At 35.0% G+C, this 19,248-nt stretch overlaps 1 protein-coding gene across 6 annotated transcripts in view; it reads left to right on the top strand.

Moving 5' to 3' along the window:
• The window catches only part of LOC143190415 (uncharacterized), a 314,791-nt gene that overhangs the window by 275,411 nt on the left and 20,132 nt on the right, over window positions 1-19,248 (top strand). For all 6 annotated transcript variants that reach the window (XM_076394676.1, XM_076394673.1, XM_076394677.1 and 3 more), the window contains one exon: window positions 7,830-7,913. In XM_076394676.1, the coding sequence (XP_076250791.1) occupies window positions 7,830-7,913 (84 nt within the window). The remainder of the gene's footprint in view (window positions 1-7,829; window positions 7,914-19,248) is intronic.

Raw genomic sequence — 19,248 nt, 5'->3', positions numbered from 1 at the left:
CTTAAAGCAAGGGGATGGGCTACCGTATTAAATTTAGCTTTACAATACTATATAGAATATAATATAGCTCTAGAACATATAGTAAGGCGGGTAGACATCGGGAAGGAAGATCTGCTAATCAACAAGACGATACAGCTGGCTGATTATGCAGATGATATCAATATTACGAGCTGAACAGCAAGAGTTGCAAGCCAAGCATATTCAAAACTAAAACTACATGCTGTCAAAAATATCCGCCTTGAGATCAACCCGAGTCAAACAAATACTTTAATACAGAAAAGAGGCAATGAGAGTTGATTCAATTGAGTCGGTGGACCACTTTACACACCTGGGAGTGGAACTGAACTGTGAGTGGTACGGAAGATGGAGAAATTCGCAGAAGAATAAACAAACATAATGATTCATTTATGTTAAGATCTGGCGATTTTGCTGGCCAAGGAAGATCTTCGATGATATTTTAACGCTCCTCAAACCAAGACTTAACGTTTTTGGTTGTGTCTATAGAAGAATTGAGGAATGATAGAAATTCTGTTGTTTTTGGTGCGATAGTTTTCTATTGTCTGGGCATAATCCCTGTTGATGAATAGTCAGTTAAAAGTTTCGCCCACTATTCCACTTCACCAATGGTGTTTTACCATGTTTTGTATATACTATCATTGCCATGGATGCTGTCGCTTGTGCAACATTAAACAAATCAGTTGTTTTTATCACAAAACGCCCTCTTCGAAAAAGAAAAATTCCGCAAAGACTACCTGCAAGCCACCAGTATAACCATAGAGGAAGCCCATGGACCATTAACAATTTCTGCGATTTATTGCCCACCCAAACATAACAACAAGGCAGAACAATTTCAAGAATTCTTCAGTACGCTAGGTAATAGATTTATAGCAGGAGGAGATTATAATGCAAAACATTTAATGTGGGGTTCAAGAATAATAACCTCAAAAGGTAGAGAACTGCTCAAAGCCATAAGGATAGATAACTTACAACATATCTCTACTGGTGAACCAACATATTGGCCTTCAGACAGAAATAAAAAACCAGATACAATAGATTTCTGCATTACAAAAAATATTGATCCAAAAAAGTATCAGGCAGAATCATGTTTCGACCTCTCTTCTGATCATTCACCAATAATAGTAACAATTTCTTCAAAAATTACCATCAAAGATAAACCCCCTTCTCTGTGCAATAATAGAACTAACTGGCCCTCATTTAGAGAAAACTTAGACCAAAATATCTCTCTAAACTTACCGTTACAAACTGAAATGGATATAGAAATAGCAGCAATAAATCTTACAAAAAATATACAGCAGGCAGCATATTCCGCGACTCCCAACAGTGAAACATTTCCAAGAAAAAATACACATATATTATGTACAATACAGAAAAAGATAGCAGAAAAAAGAAAGTTACGACGAAATTGGCAACAGCAAAGGACTGAAGAGAATAAAAGAAAATTTAATAGGGCCATAAAAGAGCTGAGAGATCTAATCCAAATCGAACAGAACCAAGGCATTCAAGAATACCTAGAAAACTTGACATAAACTGAGGCTACAGACTATTCGTTGTGGAAAGCAACAAAAAAGCTTAGGAGATCCCAGCAGCATAACCCACCTATTAAAACAAGCGAAAATAATTGGGCGAGAAGCAATAAAGAGAAGGCCGACATTTTCTCAAAACACTTAAAAAATGTTTTTAAACCTTTCCAGTCTCAGCTACATAAAGATGACGAAAATAAAATTACTAGCTTTCTAGATTCGCCATTTCAAATGGATTTACCGCACGAGAAATTAACGGTCAAAAAAGTTTAACATACAATAATGAGAGAGATTAATATTAAAAAAGCTCCTGGTTATGACTTAATTACTGGCAAAATTTTAAAACTATCAGAAAAGGCTATAAAACTATTAACATATATATTTAATGCTATGCTACGAATTAATTACTTCCCTAGTATCTGGAAAGTAGCTAAAATATTAATGATACTTAAACCAGGAAAAATACCAGAAGATGTGACCTCCTACCGACCTATAAGTTTATTACCAATAATCTCGAAAGTTTTCGAGAAATTATACATAAAAAAACTAAATTATATAATAGAAAAAAGAAAAATTATTCCAGAACATCAGTTTGGCTTTCATAATAAGCATGGGACTATACAACAAGTGCATAGACTTGTAAACCAAATAAACGCTGACCTAAATGCCAAAAGATATTGTTCGGCTGCTTTCCTAGACATATCTCAGGCTTTTGACAAAGTATGGCATACGGGCTTGCAGGTTAAACTAAAGAAACTTTTGGCTTTTGACCATTTGGACATATGGAATTCAACTATGGGGTACCGCTAGCAAATCTAATATATCCATCATACAACGGTTCCAAAATAAGGTGTTGCGTGCCATTGTTGATGCTCCGTACTATATTTCAAATAAAGTGATACAACGCGATATTCCTCTAGAACCTATAACGAGTGTAATCCAACGTGTTTGTGTGAAGTACTTCGAAAGAGTGTCAGTGCATCCCAATGTACTCGCTAATCAGCTAAATATGCGACGTGATAGTGAAGTGCGTAGACTAAAACGTTTAACACCACCTGATCTGATTACTGGACATATGTAGAGTTTAGAATAAGCATTAGAATAAGACTAAATAATTAAGATAATATTTTATACAGAAGATTGCTTAATGAAGTGATTTTCTACATGCCATGTATATACAATATAAACAGAAGGAATACTTATTGCCAATAGGGCAGATTGTGGACTCACGAAGAGTAATAAAAAAAACGCCCTCTTTCATAGCTTTAGTTACATGAAGCAGTTTTACTGACGTAACAAGATACACTATATTTCATCTCCTATATATACGAGATTAAAAGCAGGTCCATAACTCGATGGCAATTATATTGGGATTATAATTGGCGGTATTGCCACGGCAAAAGCAAGTGGGACAAACTCGCGGAGCATTTCCGAAAATCGTCACCGATTCAAACGTAACAATTACGTAACAGAATGCGACGTGGTCGAGTCGCACACGCCTCGATGCGCTTTCACCCATCTCTCGGTCGGTTTTCAGTTGTTCGCATTACGTTACGCAACTCATCTTCATTTAAATATAAAACGAAGATGAAATTGTCAAACGGCAGCAGCAGCGGCGATGGCGAATCATTGCGCCATCGCGATTAATCCGATATTTATGTAAAGGAATAATCGCCGTTCCAAGTCGGTGTTTTGTTCCGCACGCGGTAAATTCGATGGAAACCGTATCTGTAACCGTTCGCAGATCCGACGAATCGCTGTTACGTAAACGGTTATTGATGCTCTTCCTTTGCTTTTGTAGGTATTATGAAGATATTACATTATTATTTCAGAACAGTATTATACTTCCTGTAAAATAGCGTAATTTTTATTCATAAAATAAAGTTGCAATTAATTTTAGAAATTAGTATTACCATTGTAATAATAAAAAATTATATTTTCTTTGTTCTGACCTAAAACTAGGCGGTGAAATGCAGCCCTGGAGTGAGAAGCTGGACCGGGTTATGTGGGACTGCCTCTGAACTTACCAATACACTCCAGGACGACGTCTCGCTCTCTTTTCTTATCACCGTCCCCCTGTAACAGTACCACTTCCACAGCGCTACCGTACTTCCTTCACCTTAAGCTAATATCCTGTCAATCCTCCCATCGACCACATGTATCAATCGCAAGTTGAAATAAACAACTTTGATTCAACCAGTGTTTTTAGTTCCCGTGCAAATTCCTTCCAAAAATAGTAGTGAGTGTTCTGATAGATAACCGCAGCGGCAGCCACACGTTTCGACCGACCGACCGACCCGACGAACATTCCTACAATTGGTGACCCCGACGTGATCAAAGTGCCTAACAGGTAAATCAACTCAACATAAGCCACTCGACAGGTGCTTGACACGTGCATGGAAGGATAGCACGAGGAACAGAACTCATCAACATCACGTGGTCGACGACATCCCACGAGACTAGCCTGATGGACGAAAACCACAGAAGCCCATCATGTATACCAGCAACACATGAGCACCCTCGCATCACGAAACGGGACACGTAACACATTTACAGGTACCCTCAAACAAAGCTAAACGCCTCAAGACGAACGACGTCCTGCTACAGCTCCGATGGCAGCTGATCCCGTAAAACTCCTCGCTCAGGTTGGGATCCCCATCTCATCAGCAGTCCCCGGGCGTTTGTTTGCGTGATTGCGGGTGCATTCCGGAACTTGCACCACATATAGGTACGTTCCACGGCTGTTCCACTAGGAGGGGAGTTATGTGGCGACCGCCACGACCCTTTAGGCCACCACCAATTCACCATCAACAACTACAAAGGTTGGCAACGCCGGTGGATTGGTACCATGGAGTTCTGGAGTATAAAAGACCATCAGGACGACGTCTCGCTCTCTTTTCTTATCACCGTCCCCCTGTAACAGTACCACTTCCACAGCGCTACCGTACTTCCTTCACCTTAACCTAATATCCTGTCAATCCTCCCATCGACCACATGTATCAATCGCAAGTTGAAATAAACAACTTTGATTCAACCAGTGTTTTTAGTTCCCGTGCAAATTCCTTCCAAAAATAGTAGTGAGTGTTCTGATAGATAACCGCAGCGGCAGCCACACGTTTCGACCGACCGACCGACCCGACGAACATTCCTACACACTAAACCAAAACCGCCTCACCGCATACCTCTGTAGGTCGGTACTGCTGCTGCATTAAATTTGGAGATATGCCAATCGGGCAGCCGTTATTGGACACGAGGACCCGGCGATTCTATTGATTCGCGAACCTGAGCTAGCACACGACTGGATACTGTCGTATGGGGGCAAAAGTTATGACTACAGCGACGGATGAGGTCGTTGCAACCTGCAAAGAAAGGGAGATTAGCGGTAAACTCTCAGCATGTCGACCAGCTCGCGAACAAGCGCGTTTTCAGAAGGACTTGAGCTGAGTTGTTGTTTGTGGAAGTATAAAGATTAAAGTGTCTTATTTTTGTCAGTTTTTCTATGAACTTGATTATTCTGAGGAGCTTATTTTGTAAAACTTGAAGCCGTTTCACCTGGTTGGGTACAATCCTAATCAAAATGCACTATGTCTGGTGAGTGTGACAGATGAGACAGATCTTTCCATTTTGGCTGTAACAGTAGTTCCTTTGCTTTTACAACGTCATGCAGGAGGATGACATTGCGACTATTACTGGCTACTGTTCGTTTTTATAACAATATGACGAACATTATGTACAATTATCATCGGTAGACATCTGCAGTAACAGTTGTCGATTATAGCCATGAATATTGTGTTGCGGTATTAATGTAGATGATTCTCCTGTATTGATATATGACCTTATTACCTTTAAGATTTGTTTAACAGAAACACTTTTGTAATAATCACCTTTCCAAGCTGACGGTTTTTTCTTCAAGCGGTAAATTCAATGTAAGCTCTATCTGTAACCATTCGCACATCTGACGAATCACTGTTACCTGCACGATTATTGTTGCTTCACATTAAAAAAAATATTTATTGGGAAAATTTTAATTTATTTTTGTCTTCATTTGCTTTTACAGATATAAGATGATTACGTATCAAAACTATGCCGTTTTTTATAAGGAACAGGTGGGGCAAAAGTCCAGCTACTATTTTGATTGGGTGCCATCTTGGTTATGTGACGTCTAGCTCGGTTTCGCTTTAACCGAATTTTATTATGGATAAATATACGCCACAATAACGAGCAAAAATAGTGACAATATTTATTGAAAATAATTGTGCCATTATTAGCACTCAGTGACTCACCAAACCACAATATATCGTTTACATGCGAATTTTTGACAGTACAGTACGACAGCAGACAGGCCTCGTTCTGGAAGACAATGGACATCCCGTAACTCTGAAAATGTCGCTCTGGTGCGCGATAGCGTTGCAGAGTCTCCAGAAACATCCATTCGAAGACAATGAGTTAAGTACAGTGATGCAATCCTAAGGCTGTCTGGTGAAATTGAAGATTTTTGTCGGTTTTGGGGAACATAGAATCCTCAATTAATTCATGAAGCATCATTGCATCCACTAAAAACAACTGTATGGTGTGGTATTCATGTTGGAAACATCATTGGTCCTTTGGTTTTCATTTAATCATTGTTTTTTTTTAATTGACCAAGGTGTTGCAGTTACTGTTACTGCTGAACGGTACCAAGACAAGATGGGGCCAGAGCACACACAGCTCGTTCCAATAATTCAATTATTGAATGACGTTTTTCCAGGAAGACTAATTTCGCGAAGTTGCGATTTAGCATGGCCAACCTGATCTCTGGATTTAACAGCACCAGACCTTTTCTTATTAAACCTCAAACGATTAAAAATCTTAAAGAAATTCAGAAAAGTGCCTTAAAAAGAGCCGAAAGTTGCATAGTGAATCGCGGTCACCATTTAGCCGATATAATTTTTCAAGCATAACAAAAAAAAATGTAAAAACCAAATAAACTTTTTATGGAAACCAAGCTTGCTTATATTTTCTTTACGCAAAGTTATAGGCAATTAAAATGGTATTAAAATTTAAATTAAATTTGCTACTGTGATAATAAACGAATATTATTTTAGATATTTCACTTTAAAAAGGCATTTATTGAGGAATATTGAATATATTTCGTACTTCCTCAGCATTTCGAAGCCTAGTGATTATTAGAAGACGTTACCTCTGATTAATACCATAGATGCTGTTCCGTGGCGAGTTCCATTGGAGAAATAAGATTTACAGCTATATCAGATTGATAATCAGGAGTTGTATCCATTCTAGATTCTATATTATTCGGTTGAAATACGTTAGCTAAATGTCCGAAAATTTTTTTTACAATTAATTTATTACTACTTTTCCTATGTACATGGATTAATTCACAAGCAAGACGAGTACGAGAAAATACATCAATATGTATTCCTCAATTATAAAATCATAATTATTTATTAATTATTAACTTATAGCTATAGTTTACGCTAAAGTTATACATTTTAAGTTCGTATGGTTTTGTTCAATCTCCTGATATCCTGCGCGTTGTCAAGCAGTGGTATTGCTTCCACGTTAGTATGATTTAGTAATCTTCTTTCGTGTTTCAAGGCGAAATCTTGGATAACTTCGCAAATCCATTAGATTTCCAGGTCATCGTGCAGTTCTTCGCTAGTTACATAGCGATAGGTATTGGTAATCAATCGAAGAACCTTGTTTTGACAACGTTGTATGACTAGTTGATTTGAATTTTTAGAGTAACCCCATATTTGCACCCTACAGGTCCAAATTGGCTTTATAATTGTATTATAAATCAACCTCTTTGAATTTATTAATATGGTTAAGCTTTTTTGTTTTGTTTTGTCAAAATTGTCACGCCTATCGTTAACAATATTCAAATATAATGAGATGTGCGCACAAGCTCTCGATAAACATCTTCATATATTATTTAATGACACATCTTTCGAAATGTAAAAAGTCACTAAGTAGGTTTGCCCACTGAATCATAATTACAATTTATAATATTAATTCCTGTGAATAATAATTAAAATTATGAAGATTTACTTTATGAAGAAGTACTAGGTATATACTGTATATACTAAAGTTATAATACAGCATCATCCAACGATAATTCTTAAGTATCAAACGGAAAAGGACACCACAGTTATAGAACCTCCTTATTACTTGTGTGAATTTTACAATGTGTGACTACTGACTTTTTACTCACACGATCGATTTTTTTAAATAATTTGGTATTAACTTTATGTCCAATTTATGTCTATATCACTTATTTTATTGTTACAGGCATTATGAAGAGATCAAGCCGAATGGTGAGAGAAGTCTACCCACCCGACGTTGAACCAGAAAATGAAAGCAATCAAGCACAAGGTATTTGTCTCCTCTATTTAATTACTAATTCAAGTTAATTGTTTGGGAATAACCAAGTGATGGTTATAAATGACTCTGAAGCTTAATCTGAAAGTATCACTTTCTATTTTTTACCATATCTTACATTATAGTTTTTATATAGACTTTTGTTTTCATTACACAAGCAAATTTTGGCAGTACTTTTATATCATTATAACAGGTCAATTGAAAAGTTTCCGGCCTATCATAGTAAAACACATTTTTTTGCCAAAATTAGGTTTTTTATTCAACATAATTCGCTTTAAGGGTGATACACTGATTATAGCGACCTTACAACTTTTCGATACCATTTTTGTTGTACGATTTATCCTTTGCTACAAAATAAGCCTTAGTTTCGGCGATCAGCTCTTCATCCGACGAAAATTTGTTCCCAGCGAGCATTGTTTTGAGATCTGAGAATAGGAAATAGTCGCGGGGGGCTAGATCTGGAGAATACGGTAGATGAAGAAGAAATTCGAAGCCCAATTCATGGATTTTTGCCATCGTTTTCACTGACTTGTATCACGGTGCATTGTTTTGGTGAAGCAGCACTTCGTTTTCTTCAAATGCGGCCGTTTTCGTCGATTTCGTCCTTCAAACGGTCCAAAAATGCTATGTAATAGTGACTGTTGATAGTCCTTCCTTTTTCAAGGTAGTCAATGAAAATTATTCGATGAGTATTCCAAATTACACACGCCATAACCTTGCCAGCCGACTGTTGCGTTTTCCCATTCTTTGGAGCGGGTTCATCGTGTGCAGTCCACCCGGATGACGGTCGATTGGACTTCGGAGTGAAATGATGGAGCCATGTTTCATCTATCGTACATATCGACGCAAAAACTCGGGTTTATTACGCTTGATCATCTTCAAACACTGCTCCGAATCATCAACTCGTCGTTGTTTTTGGTCAAAAGTACAATGTACAAGTCAAATATTCGTGAATAATATGATTTACACGTTCAGTTGATATCTTTAGCGTGCTATTTGATTCAATTTCAATTTACGGTCACTCATCATTATTTTGTGTAACAACCTCATTTGGGTAGCAGTGGGCACCGTCTTCGGTGCTCATTTCACCACGTCTTAACTTAGCATACCAATCCTTGATGGTTGATTTTCCTGGGGCAGTGTCCGGAAAATCGGCATCAAGCCAAGTTTCTGCTTCAACTGTATTTTTCCCTTCAAAAAGCAATATTTTGAATTGAACACGTGAAATTCCTTTTTATCCATTTTTTTCACAATGACAAATGTTGCTTCATTCAAAATGCTATAATTCACAAACTAATGATCCGACAGTTGTCAAATTTATACACGCATCTTTTGAGGGTTAGGACTAACTAAAAAACATATGAATTTAATTCTAGTAGCGCCATCTATGTGTCAGGCCGGGGACATATCAATTGACTTGTTATATGTTATATTTGGGTGTATATATTATATACACTTGCTTATTTTCATATATAGTTCGGGAATTGCTTAACGGAACCAACATTATTTTAGAAAATTTGCGGGTTTTATTCATTAACTGAATGGTTTGCAGCTAAACATCACTAGCGGTACAATACGGTAATACAATCGTATCACGGTGTCGTAATTTTTGTAGTTAAAAGCCGTTAAAAAATATAGATTCGTTGCAGTTTTTTTTATTATTGAATAATATTTCAGTGATATTACTAAATTTATAATCTGACCAATTACTTGAATAAATAATATTATCACTATATTGCAGCATCAAATTACTATAATATAAATAAAAAATCTAAATATTTTTGTATTAAGATCTCTAACTACTAATTAAACAATATATCATCAACTTGTTTAAACTAATTTTAATGTGCACACACGATATTTTTATACACTACACACACCACACCACTACACTACACCAAGTCCAAAGGTACTCTTGAATGTAACAGGGTAAAGAAATTTTCGTTCCCTATTCTATTCCATAATTTTGAAAATTTTTTCTTCATATTTTCTAAAATTATTAAAATTTAGATTATATTCTATTTTTAAAGTTGTTTTTACAAGCAGTTGGCATAATATCTCAGTTCTCTTGAACCGGTTTACTTGAAATTTAAAGTTAGGGTAAACTCGAATATCTTCCAGGATGATCTCTAAGTATCGCCAGTGAGTAGGCTTAATGCCAAGAACCGTGGTTCGAAGCCCACGACAAACAGTATATCCAATCCAGATAAACTCTATTTGGTTAAAGGAAGACTCTAACATATATCAAAAAAATATATTCTGGATAAATAAATTAATATTGGTTAGAAGGGAAAGGCAACTTTTTATCAGTTAAGCCAGAAATTTTCCAACCGATGTCCTATATATTGACGAAAAGCAAAAAATCGCTACCAGCATTATTCCGACATAAGCCTAAACGGCCTCGTTAGAGGACATTTGGGTTATTTCTGCTCCTTCTCCCTTGGGTTTGCTTTCTGCTGGCAAGAAATAGGATAAAAGTTACGAACGCAACTGATCATTCGATGGATGCTGACCACGAAACCGTTGTAAAATGTTTAATAGAAAGCAGCTGATTACTAGTCGACGGAAAAACCTGATTATATGACTTGCCTAATTCCGCACAGGTGCCGAATTCCTCAAGTCTCAAAAGCCGCTAAATACCTCCACATCCATCTCGGTGGTAGATTAACTTAGTCAATCATAAAGCCAGTTTGGGCCTTTGGGGTGCAAATATAGCGTTGCACTAAAACATCAAACCAACTAGTAATTCAACGCAGCCAAAACAAACTTCTACGAGTAATTATCGATGCTTATTGCTACGCAATCCACGAAGATTTGCAGGATGATGCCTTAAAACATGAAATAAGGGTACTAAATGGCAGCAACGTCACGGCACAGAAAATAAAATGATTGAAACCAAACCACACAAACTTATTCAGAGTATAAGTGTTACTCTTAACTTGTACTGACATATTAATCACATACTCGCCTTGCTTGTGTATTAAGGCAAGTACAACCGAACAGTAATAATAAATTAATTTGTAATTAATTTATAAAAGAATTTATAAAGATGAAGGTAGATGGCTCTAGAGTCAGCGACCCAAAACATCCTCGATAAGAGGCAAATCCTAATATTATTGAAAGTGATTCCACCATTGGTAAACAAAGTAATTTTTGTAAGAAAAAAAGCAATTTTTGTTAGTTAAGCCAGTTGTATCCCAACCGATGTCCTATATATTGCCGAAAAGCAAAAAGTCACCACCAGCATTATTCCGATATAAGCCTAAACAGCCTCGTTAGAGGACATTTCGTTTTTTTCGTCTCCGCTCCCTTGGGTTTCCTTGTTGCTGGTAAGAAATTGAATAAAAGTTACAGACGCAATTGATCCTTCGATGGGGCGTGCTGACCCCGGGACCATTGCAAAAAGTTTAAAGAAAGCAGCTCATTACTGGTCCGACGGAAAACTCGACAATATCTTTTATGTTCGACGGCGAACCTCAAACGAATTCTCCACCGAAAAGACGAATAAATCAAAATCCACGGAATGGCAACGGACGACGTTTTGGGTTTGGCAATCGTTTAAAACGGAGTGATTTATTTTATTCGTATGTCAAGATGTCAGGAATGTCGAATTTGTAATAATGCTTTCCACGATCAATAAAACTTTTTCGTTCGTTCTACTTAGCAGCTACCCGACGATGTTATATAGGTTGCCCGTATAGGTAAAAATTAATTTTTTGCTATTATAAATAGAGCTTTTCTCGTTTTTACAACTTTTTTTAAATTTAATTTATTCATTATAACAAGTCAATTGACAAGTCACCGGCCTGACACATAGATGGCGCTGTTAGAATTAAATTAATATGTTTTTTAGTTAGCCGTAACCCTCAAAGGATGCATGTATAAATTTTACAGCTGTCGGATCATTAGTTTGTGAATTATAGCATTTTGAGTGAAGCAACTTTTGTTATTGTGAAACAAATTTATAAAAATGTTTTCTACCGATTCTCTTGATTTCCTGAGCCATAGTCGGTCATAATGATGGAGTTACTGACTATGGAATGCGATATTGCCTTACCTCTATACATTTTATGCCACCTTGGTCCAAAGGTCTATCTTAACAAACTATAAACAAAAATTTTATACTTTTCAGTGTTATGTATCGGGCTGCCATATGTGTTAAAGGAAAGATAAAAATATAATTCATTTCTGAGTAAATTTATGATATAAATCATTTTAAATTGATTGAAGAACACACACGAAGAAATCTGAAAGAATTGTCCTTTTCAACCAGGCTATGCTGCAGTTCGTACTGCGAGACTTTTTTCAAAAAACAATTTACAAATTCTAAAGTCAGCTTCTTTATTCGAATTTTATTGAAAATTGTTGGGATATGTTAGCATATGCTGTGTTCTCAAATAGTACACAATTTAATAGTGTTGAACAACTAAAAAATGATGTCCAAGATGAGTGGAAAAATTGCTACATGGAACAACTAAAAAAGCTGTCCAAGAGACTTATTGAAGTTGTAAGAAATAGAGAAGGTCGAACCCTTTAACAATTAATATAAAAATTTTAAATTTTAATCAATTCTTTTTTTAAACCTAAATGTGTTATAGTTTTGTCGCGTCCTTTAAGCAACATATCTATTGTTTACCCATATGGGGCAAAAACCCGCTGCTATTTTGATTGCCTATACCTTTGCTCAAAGAAAAGATAAGTAAGTTTAGTTTTCATAAAAAGTTTAGTTTATTTGGTCTTTACAGTTTTTTTTTCGTTATGATTGAAAAATTATATCGGCGAAATGGTGATCGCTATGTAACTTTCCGCTTTTTTAAGGCAATTTTCATTACATCCTGCAACCTGAGACGTCCGTTGTCTTGCATAACGAGGCTTATTTGCTGTTGTACCGTACTGTCGAATCTTCGCATGTAAACGATAAATTGTGGTATTCTGAGACACTGGATGATTAGGATATTTTTGTTGCAATTTCCGCTGAGTGACAATAATGGCAGGATTATTTTCAATAAATCTTGCCACTATTTCTGCTCATTCTTGTGGCCTATATTTATCCACAATAAAATTTGGACGTCTACACAACACAATGGTTAGAACGAAACTGACCTAAACGTCACATAACCTAGATGGCGCGCAATCAAAATGGTAGTAGGACTTTTGCCCCACCTATTATATCTCTTAAAGAATCTATAAAGAAGCTGTACAGCTATAATTTATAGTGTAAAATAGCTACATAGCTGTATTTTTATAATATATACATGAATTGTAAAATCTGAAACCTAAGATATAAATGTTAAATGTATGAATTTTTATTAAGAGTTGAAATGAAAAATCATAAAAAATACCATTGGAAAATACCTCAAAAAATTTATTAAACAACCCATTACATAAAAGTAATCCCTAAAATTATCTGTATTGAAATACCAATCCTTCCGAATAAAATATAAATGAAGACAATGGTAAATAATTTCGAGGAAGAGACACCCTCAACTTTCAGATTAAATCGTCTCGTCCCGGAATTCCATGTCGCCGTTCTGATTTCGACTTCTCGAAATCCGAAGCGAAAATCCTCATGCGATTTACCGACGGACATAAAAGACATTGTAAGAGTTTTCCCGTGGGTCCGTAGGGAACAAGTTTCCCGCGACTACGAAAAATCAATTTTCGCTCTTCCTCCAACTCTGAAGACATGTTTATAATTATGTAGTAGCTAATATTATTCTTTCGAAAATCGTCAATCATTATTTGGCATTTAATTGAATGTATGATGTTTCAATATAACCTTGTGAATACGTGTTATTTTTTAACAATGAAGCTTTCTGCGATATTAGTACATATTTGATTCGTGATATAGTGTTGCGTTGCTTTTTTATGGCTGAAACTATATATAAATAGACATAATTATATATCTTAGTAGGTTTTTTTACAATATTACGGCATATAAATTGGCGAAATAAAATGTATTATGTGCTTGAATGTATTCTGATCATTTTCCACTTTTTTTCACATTGATAAAAATTATTACAATGTTTATTGGTAAAAACATTCGGAACAGTCGATAATTCTGAAACAGTCGAACTAGTTGATAGTCAAAAAAGTAGTGGATTGAAAATAGTAATTGCTACTTCAAACAAATGCACTCTTCGACTGTTTTTTCCATTCGCGATAGCACTACGAATTTCTTGCCATATTAATTTTGAGGGAGGAAAGAACTTCAACTTTGCCATAAGTGAAATGGAGAAGTTCGTATTCCTTCTGGTACTAATTTTAGGAAATAAAAGGAAACAGATATTTGATATAATTTATTTCGTCCAAAATGAGTTATTTTAATGAATTATTTTTATATTTTATATATTTGACTTGATTGTGAGAACAACCCCCAAATATTGTTATAGATTTTTTCATCTAATTGTAATTATACCATCACTTTTAAATAAAATTTATCATTAATGTACTCGCTAAACAGCTAAATGTGCACAATGACAGTGAAGTGATTACATACGAACTGATTAATAGACACCTAGAGTGAGATATAATAGTCTTTATAATAAGTTAGGATAGACTTTAGAATAAGTTAGAATAGTATATAGAATAAGATTTAGATTATAATTTTGTACAGCAGATTACTAACGCCATCTTCTACATTGTTAGGATAGTTATATTATATAATGGAATTCATATACTAATACTAATACACCGGCAGATTGTTGATGTTCTAAGAGATTAATAAAAAATCATTAATCAAGAATATATTATTATTCCTTGAAACTTCAATGAAAGAAGTAGGAAGATAAGGCTTGAATAAGCATGGAGGGAAATCGAATTGTCAATCAAAAAGAACATTTCCCATAGTTGCCAAGGTAACATAAATACAGTTAAAAGTATTTTACTATTTATCAGTCAAAAATTTGCTCTTCTTGTCCTATTATGGATTTCGGTTCTCTTCCATCGCTGTAAATACCTGAAAACACTCCAATTCATTTCAATTCTCAATGGATATTGAAAATATTATTATAAAAAGAGTATTTGAATGCATTGTCTTCGAACTTTTTTGGTAATCCAGGCCATTCTTTGGCTTTGACATAAAAGTAGCTACTTTTAAATCGTTGAAACCAAAACCGACAATTAGAAGACAGTGGAGTGGCATCACAATACCTTCCTAAAATGGAAAATAATATTTTGTGAAAAGAAATATCGATCTAATCAATTTATGGCTATTTATACAACATTATATGCCATAAAAAATAGAACATGTGGGTGTTTATATACTTCGTTAATATCTCACAAAGAAGTAGGTTACTATTTTATCACGTAAATATCTTGAAACATCTACCACACAAGGGAATCATGAGCCTACACAAGATATTCAATGCCTGCTTTACGCTGACGACACTGTTGTCCTGTGATTGAATTCTAGCTCATTCTGGTTTATTTTCAGTCTCATTTCAACTTCAATGCCATCTAAATAAAATATAGAAATGGTTTAATAAATGGAAAATAAACAAAAAGCAAGCCAAGTCCATTCATGTTAATTAGACACTAAGAAAAGAAACGTATCCATCGATAAAATTATATAAAAAACATCCCACAAGAAGAACATGCAAAATACTTACGCCTTTATTTGGATCGTAGATTAACTTGACAGAATCACATCTGGACCAAGGACCAACCGCAATGGATATTGGTGAACAGATTGCCACTACCACTTAAGCAGTGATAGCAAAATGATGGTATAGATAGTCATCATCAAGCCAAATTCATTATCCGTCATTGAACCCTAAGGCATGCAAAGCAATAATAAAATTGATATATTATAAATATTTTTTATTAGTCTCTTAGAACGTCAACAATCTGCCCGAGAGCAATAAGTATTATTATATAATTTCCGTTATATAATATGTTATAACCATCCTGACATGTAGAAGATCACTTCAGTAAGTGATCTACTGTACAACTTATAATCTAAATCTTATTCTAGATACTATTTATGATAACTATTCTAGCTTATTCTAGAGACTATTAAATCTCACTTTATTCTCACAGTCTATTAAACAGTTCATATGGTAGTTTGCGTTTGAGCCTACGCACTTTACTGTCATCGCTCACATCTAACTGTTTGGCGAGTGCATTGGGATGCACTAGTAGTATTTCAGAGTATTTCGCACTAACACTTTGAATCACACTCGTTATGGGTTCTAAGGAGATATCGCGCCGAATTACTTTGTTGGACACGTAATATGGGTCATCGACGGTGACTCGCAACACTTTATTCTGGAACCTCTGGAGGATATCTATATCAAATTTACCACAGTTCAATACCATAGATCCAAATGGACCTAAAAAAGTATTGACTTGTACAGCAAAACCTTGTTATCTAGTGGTAATTTAGATTTACGCCCTATCAGCCAATACATTTGGTTTAGTTTAATCAAGCTGCTTGCGTTTTGTCACTATATGTTTTTCCATGCCAAACGTCCATCAAAATGCATTCCCAGAAATTTAACGTTGTGTGCTTGCGGTTCATCACTATTCAATTTCACTGAGGGACATGTTCTTCTACAAAGAGTGAATGTCACATGGGTAAATTTTGTCTCACTTTCTTTGATACGCCACGTGTTCAACGAAAATTCGACTTTGTTAAGATGAAGTTGGAGGTTTCTTGTGGCTGATATTGGATCCTCGTGTGATGATAAAACCGCTGTATCGGCAGCATATATTGCAACAGTAGTGTTTCTTGAGGTCGGTAGGTCGGCTGTATACAATAGATATAACAGTCGTCTTGGCCGACACTGACACTGCCCTGCGGAACACCCGAATATATTGGGTGTAGGTCAGTGTATTCGTCACCCTGTTTGACAATAAAATGTCTGTCTGTGAGGTATGCTTTCAGCAGTTTAATATTACCCAAAGCATGAGCAACAGGTACATGTTCCTAGATCTCAATTTGATAAAACAGTGAAGGCAAAATGAGCTTAAAATATCAAAGGAGACTTCTACAACATACAAACCAGCAAGTACTGACGCTGAGTAGAGTGGGAGTACAATAGCGTGCGAGTCTGAAGAGATGCGACATTTCCATTAGCAGCAAATTTACGTAGAGCAATGGGAGCTGTACCCACAGATGAAAACCCTCATAAAAAATGGAGAAAAAACAACAAATAAACAGTTTAGAAGTTAGACAACACAGTAGTTTACTTTTTGAGACAGATTAAAAAAGTACCTCCAAGGAAGCTTAATTCGTACTATTTAAAAAAGTACCTCCAAGGAAGCTTAATTCGTACTATTTCTCATTGAAAACCCTCATACATCTAACTTTATCATTTTTCTTTTTTACCTAACATATAAATATTTTATCCTATATTCATTTGAAAAATAAAAACCACTAATAAAATAGTTTTAACGAAAAAAAGTTGAAAGATGTAGGTATGGGGCATAAAGGGATTAGACATATAATAATATATCCGAATTTGATGTTTTTTCTCCTATTTCGCATTCCAGTTTGAAAAAAGAACAATTTCTTTGAAAATTCCCCGAGAAAAATACTTATAGTATTCTATATCTGGGTTCAATAATAAATAAAATAAAAACTTTTCGAGCAAAACTTCTAAGTAACGTTAAAATCCCTACAAGTTAGATAGCTTTAATAATAATTGATTTATAGGTTTCTATAAATAATGCCTATAAGTACTTTTCAGTCTTCTTATTCGTTTCATATATAGTATAACTAATACACTCAATAACCTGCATTATAAAACCTACTGAAATTATTTTAACCTATCACTTAATCAGTCTTGATAGATGCATAATTATTTATATTAAGTTTTATAGATTACTGTTGCTAACTGTTAAATAATTTCACAGAAGTCTTGGTGTAATTTTTAAACCAATCAACTACTACTGACCGATACACTGAAACAGTTGACCGATACACTGAAACAGTTATAAAGTGGATAAACACCGATGATGCTGAACGCTTTGATATCTCTACAGTTGATTTACAAAAAAAGAACAAAAAAATGTATCATAATATGTATAATGTATAATAGCATTTGGCGAAAAGTATAAATATATTGAAAATTGTAAAATTAAGCTACGTAAGATAGCTTACGCTTTCAATTAATTAGTAAAAAGTGGCAATCTTAAGGTACAGAGGAAACTTATTCAGTGTTATTTAGTAAAATACTACTGCAGGCTGTTACAATAAGTATAAATATTATAACTTTCCAACAAATATTAAGTATGTATATAAACTATATTATAGTTTAGGGTAAATTAGATGGCTCTTTGAATGGAAGTAAAACGAAATGAAACAGTGGTGTTTACATTATGTGACCGTTATTCATTGAAGCAATATAAAAATATAAAAATACAAATGATGAAATGGATGGCAGCGGTGTTACCTGGTGACGAGGCTTGGGCAGTCGATGGTGGCACGTCTAAACCAGACGATGGTCGAGTACTGAATGAATGGAAATACCCTTCAATAACATCCCAGATAAACGTCTCGGGGTTGCCAGCTATTCGTTATCGGGTTCTAGTTGGCGCTGCTGGCACCCCGCCCGTGTTCAACATCTGGGATTATATTTCTGGGTATTTTGTAGACTATTATTCCACCATGTAAAATTCGACATGCCTCAAGGTCACTGCAATAGTTATAGATCATAGATCATACTTCTTTCTTACTTACCTACTAAATTTGTAAAAGCAATGTGTGACTCAAATAAACATTTTAGGATTCAAAATATTCAAAATGCATTTGTGAAACAAAACAGTAGTCTCAGAAAAAGACTGATATTACTGTTAACTCCTATTTTCTTAGTATTCCGAAAAATAAATAGCTGACAGCCTTTAATCTATGGAAATACAGATTTTTTAAAAATTATAATCCTTAGTGATGATATTTCTTATGATAATAGTTATAAACATGACATGTAGAAAATTAGTTCATTAATTGATTTTCTGTGTAAAACATCTTATTCTAATTCTTACTATTAAGTCTATATCCTTTATACAGTCCGTTAATAAAATCGGATGATGTTAAGCGTTTTAGTATATGCACTTGACTATCATTTCACATTTAGCTTTTTAGCAAGTACATTGGAGTGCGCTAACAACCTTTCAAAGTACTTGACACAGACACTTCCGATTACACTCCTTCTGAGTTTTGAAGGAAACATTCACTTCATTAGAGACATATTATAAAGCATCAACAATGACATACAATACTTTATTTTGAAACCTTCAAATATTAGCTACATTAGACTTGCTAACAGTACCAATGTAGGTCTAAGTATTGATTTCTAATACATAGTTCATACCCAAGATATTTTCG

The sequence above is a fragment of the Rhynchophorus ferrugineus genome, unplaced genomic scaffold (assembly GCF_030347505.1).
Source record: "Rhynchophorus ferrugineus isolate W39M unplaced genomic scaffold, kcgeb_rfMv2 rfM2, whole genome shotgun sequence".
In the NCBI taxonomy this organism is placed as follows: domain Eukaryota; kingdom Metazoa; phylum Arthropoda; class Insecta; order Coleoptera; family Curculionidae; genus Rhynchophorus; species Rhynchophorus ferrugineus.
Note: the sequence above shows the minus strand (reverse complement) of the source record. Positions and strands in the feature narration are given on the sequence as shown.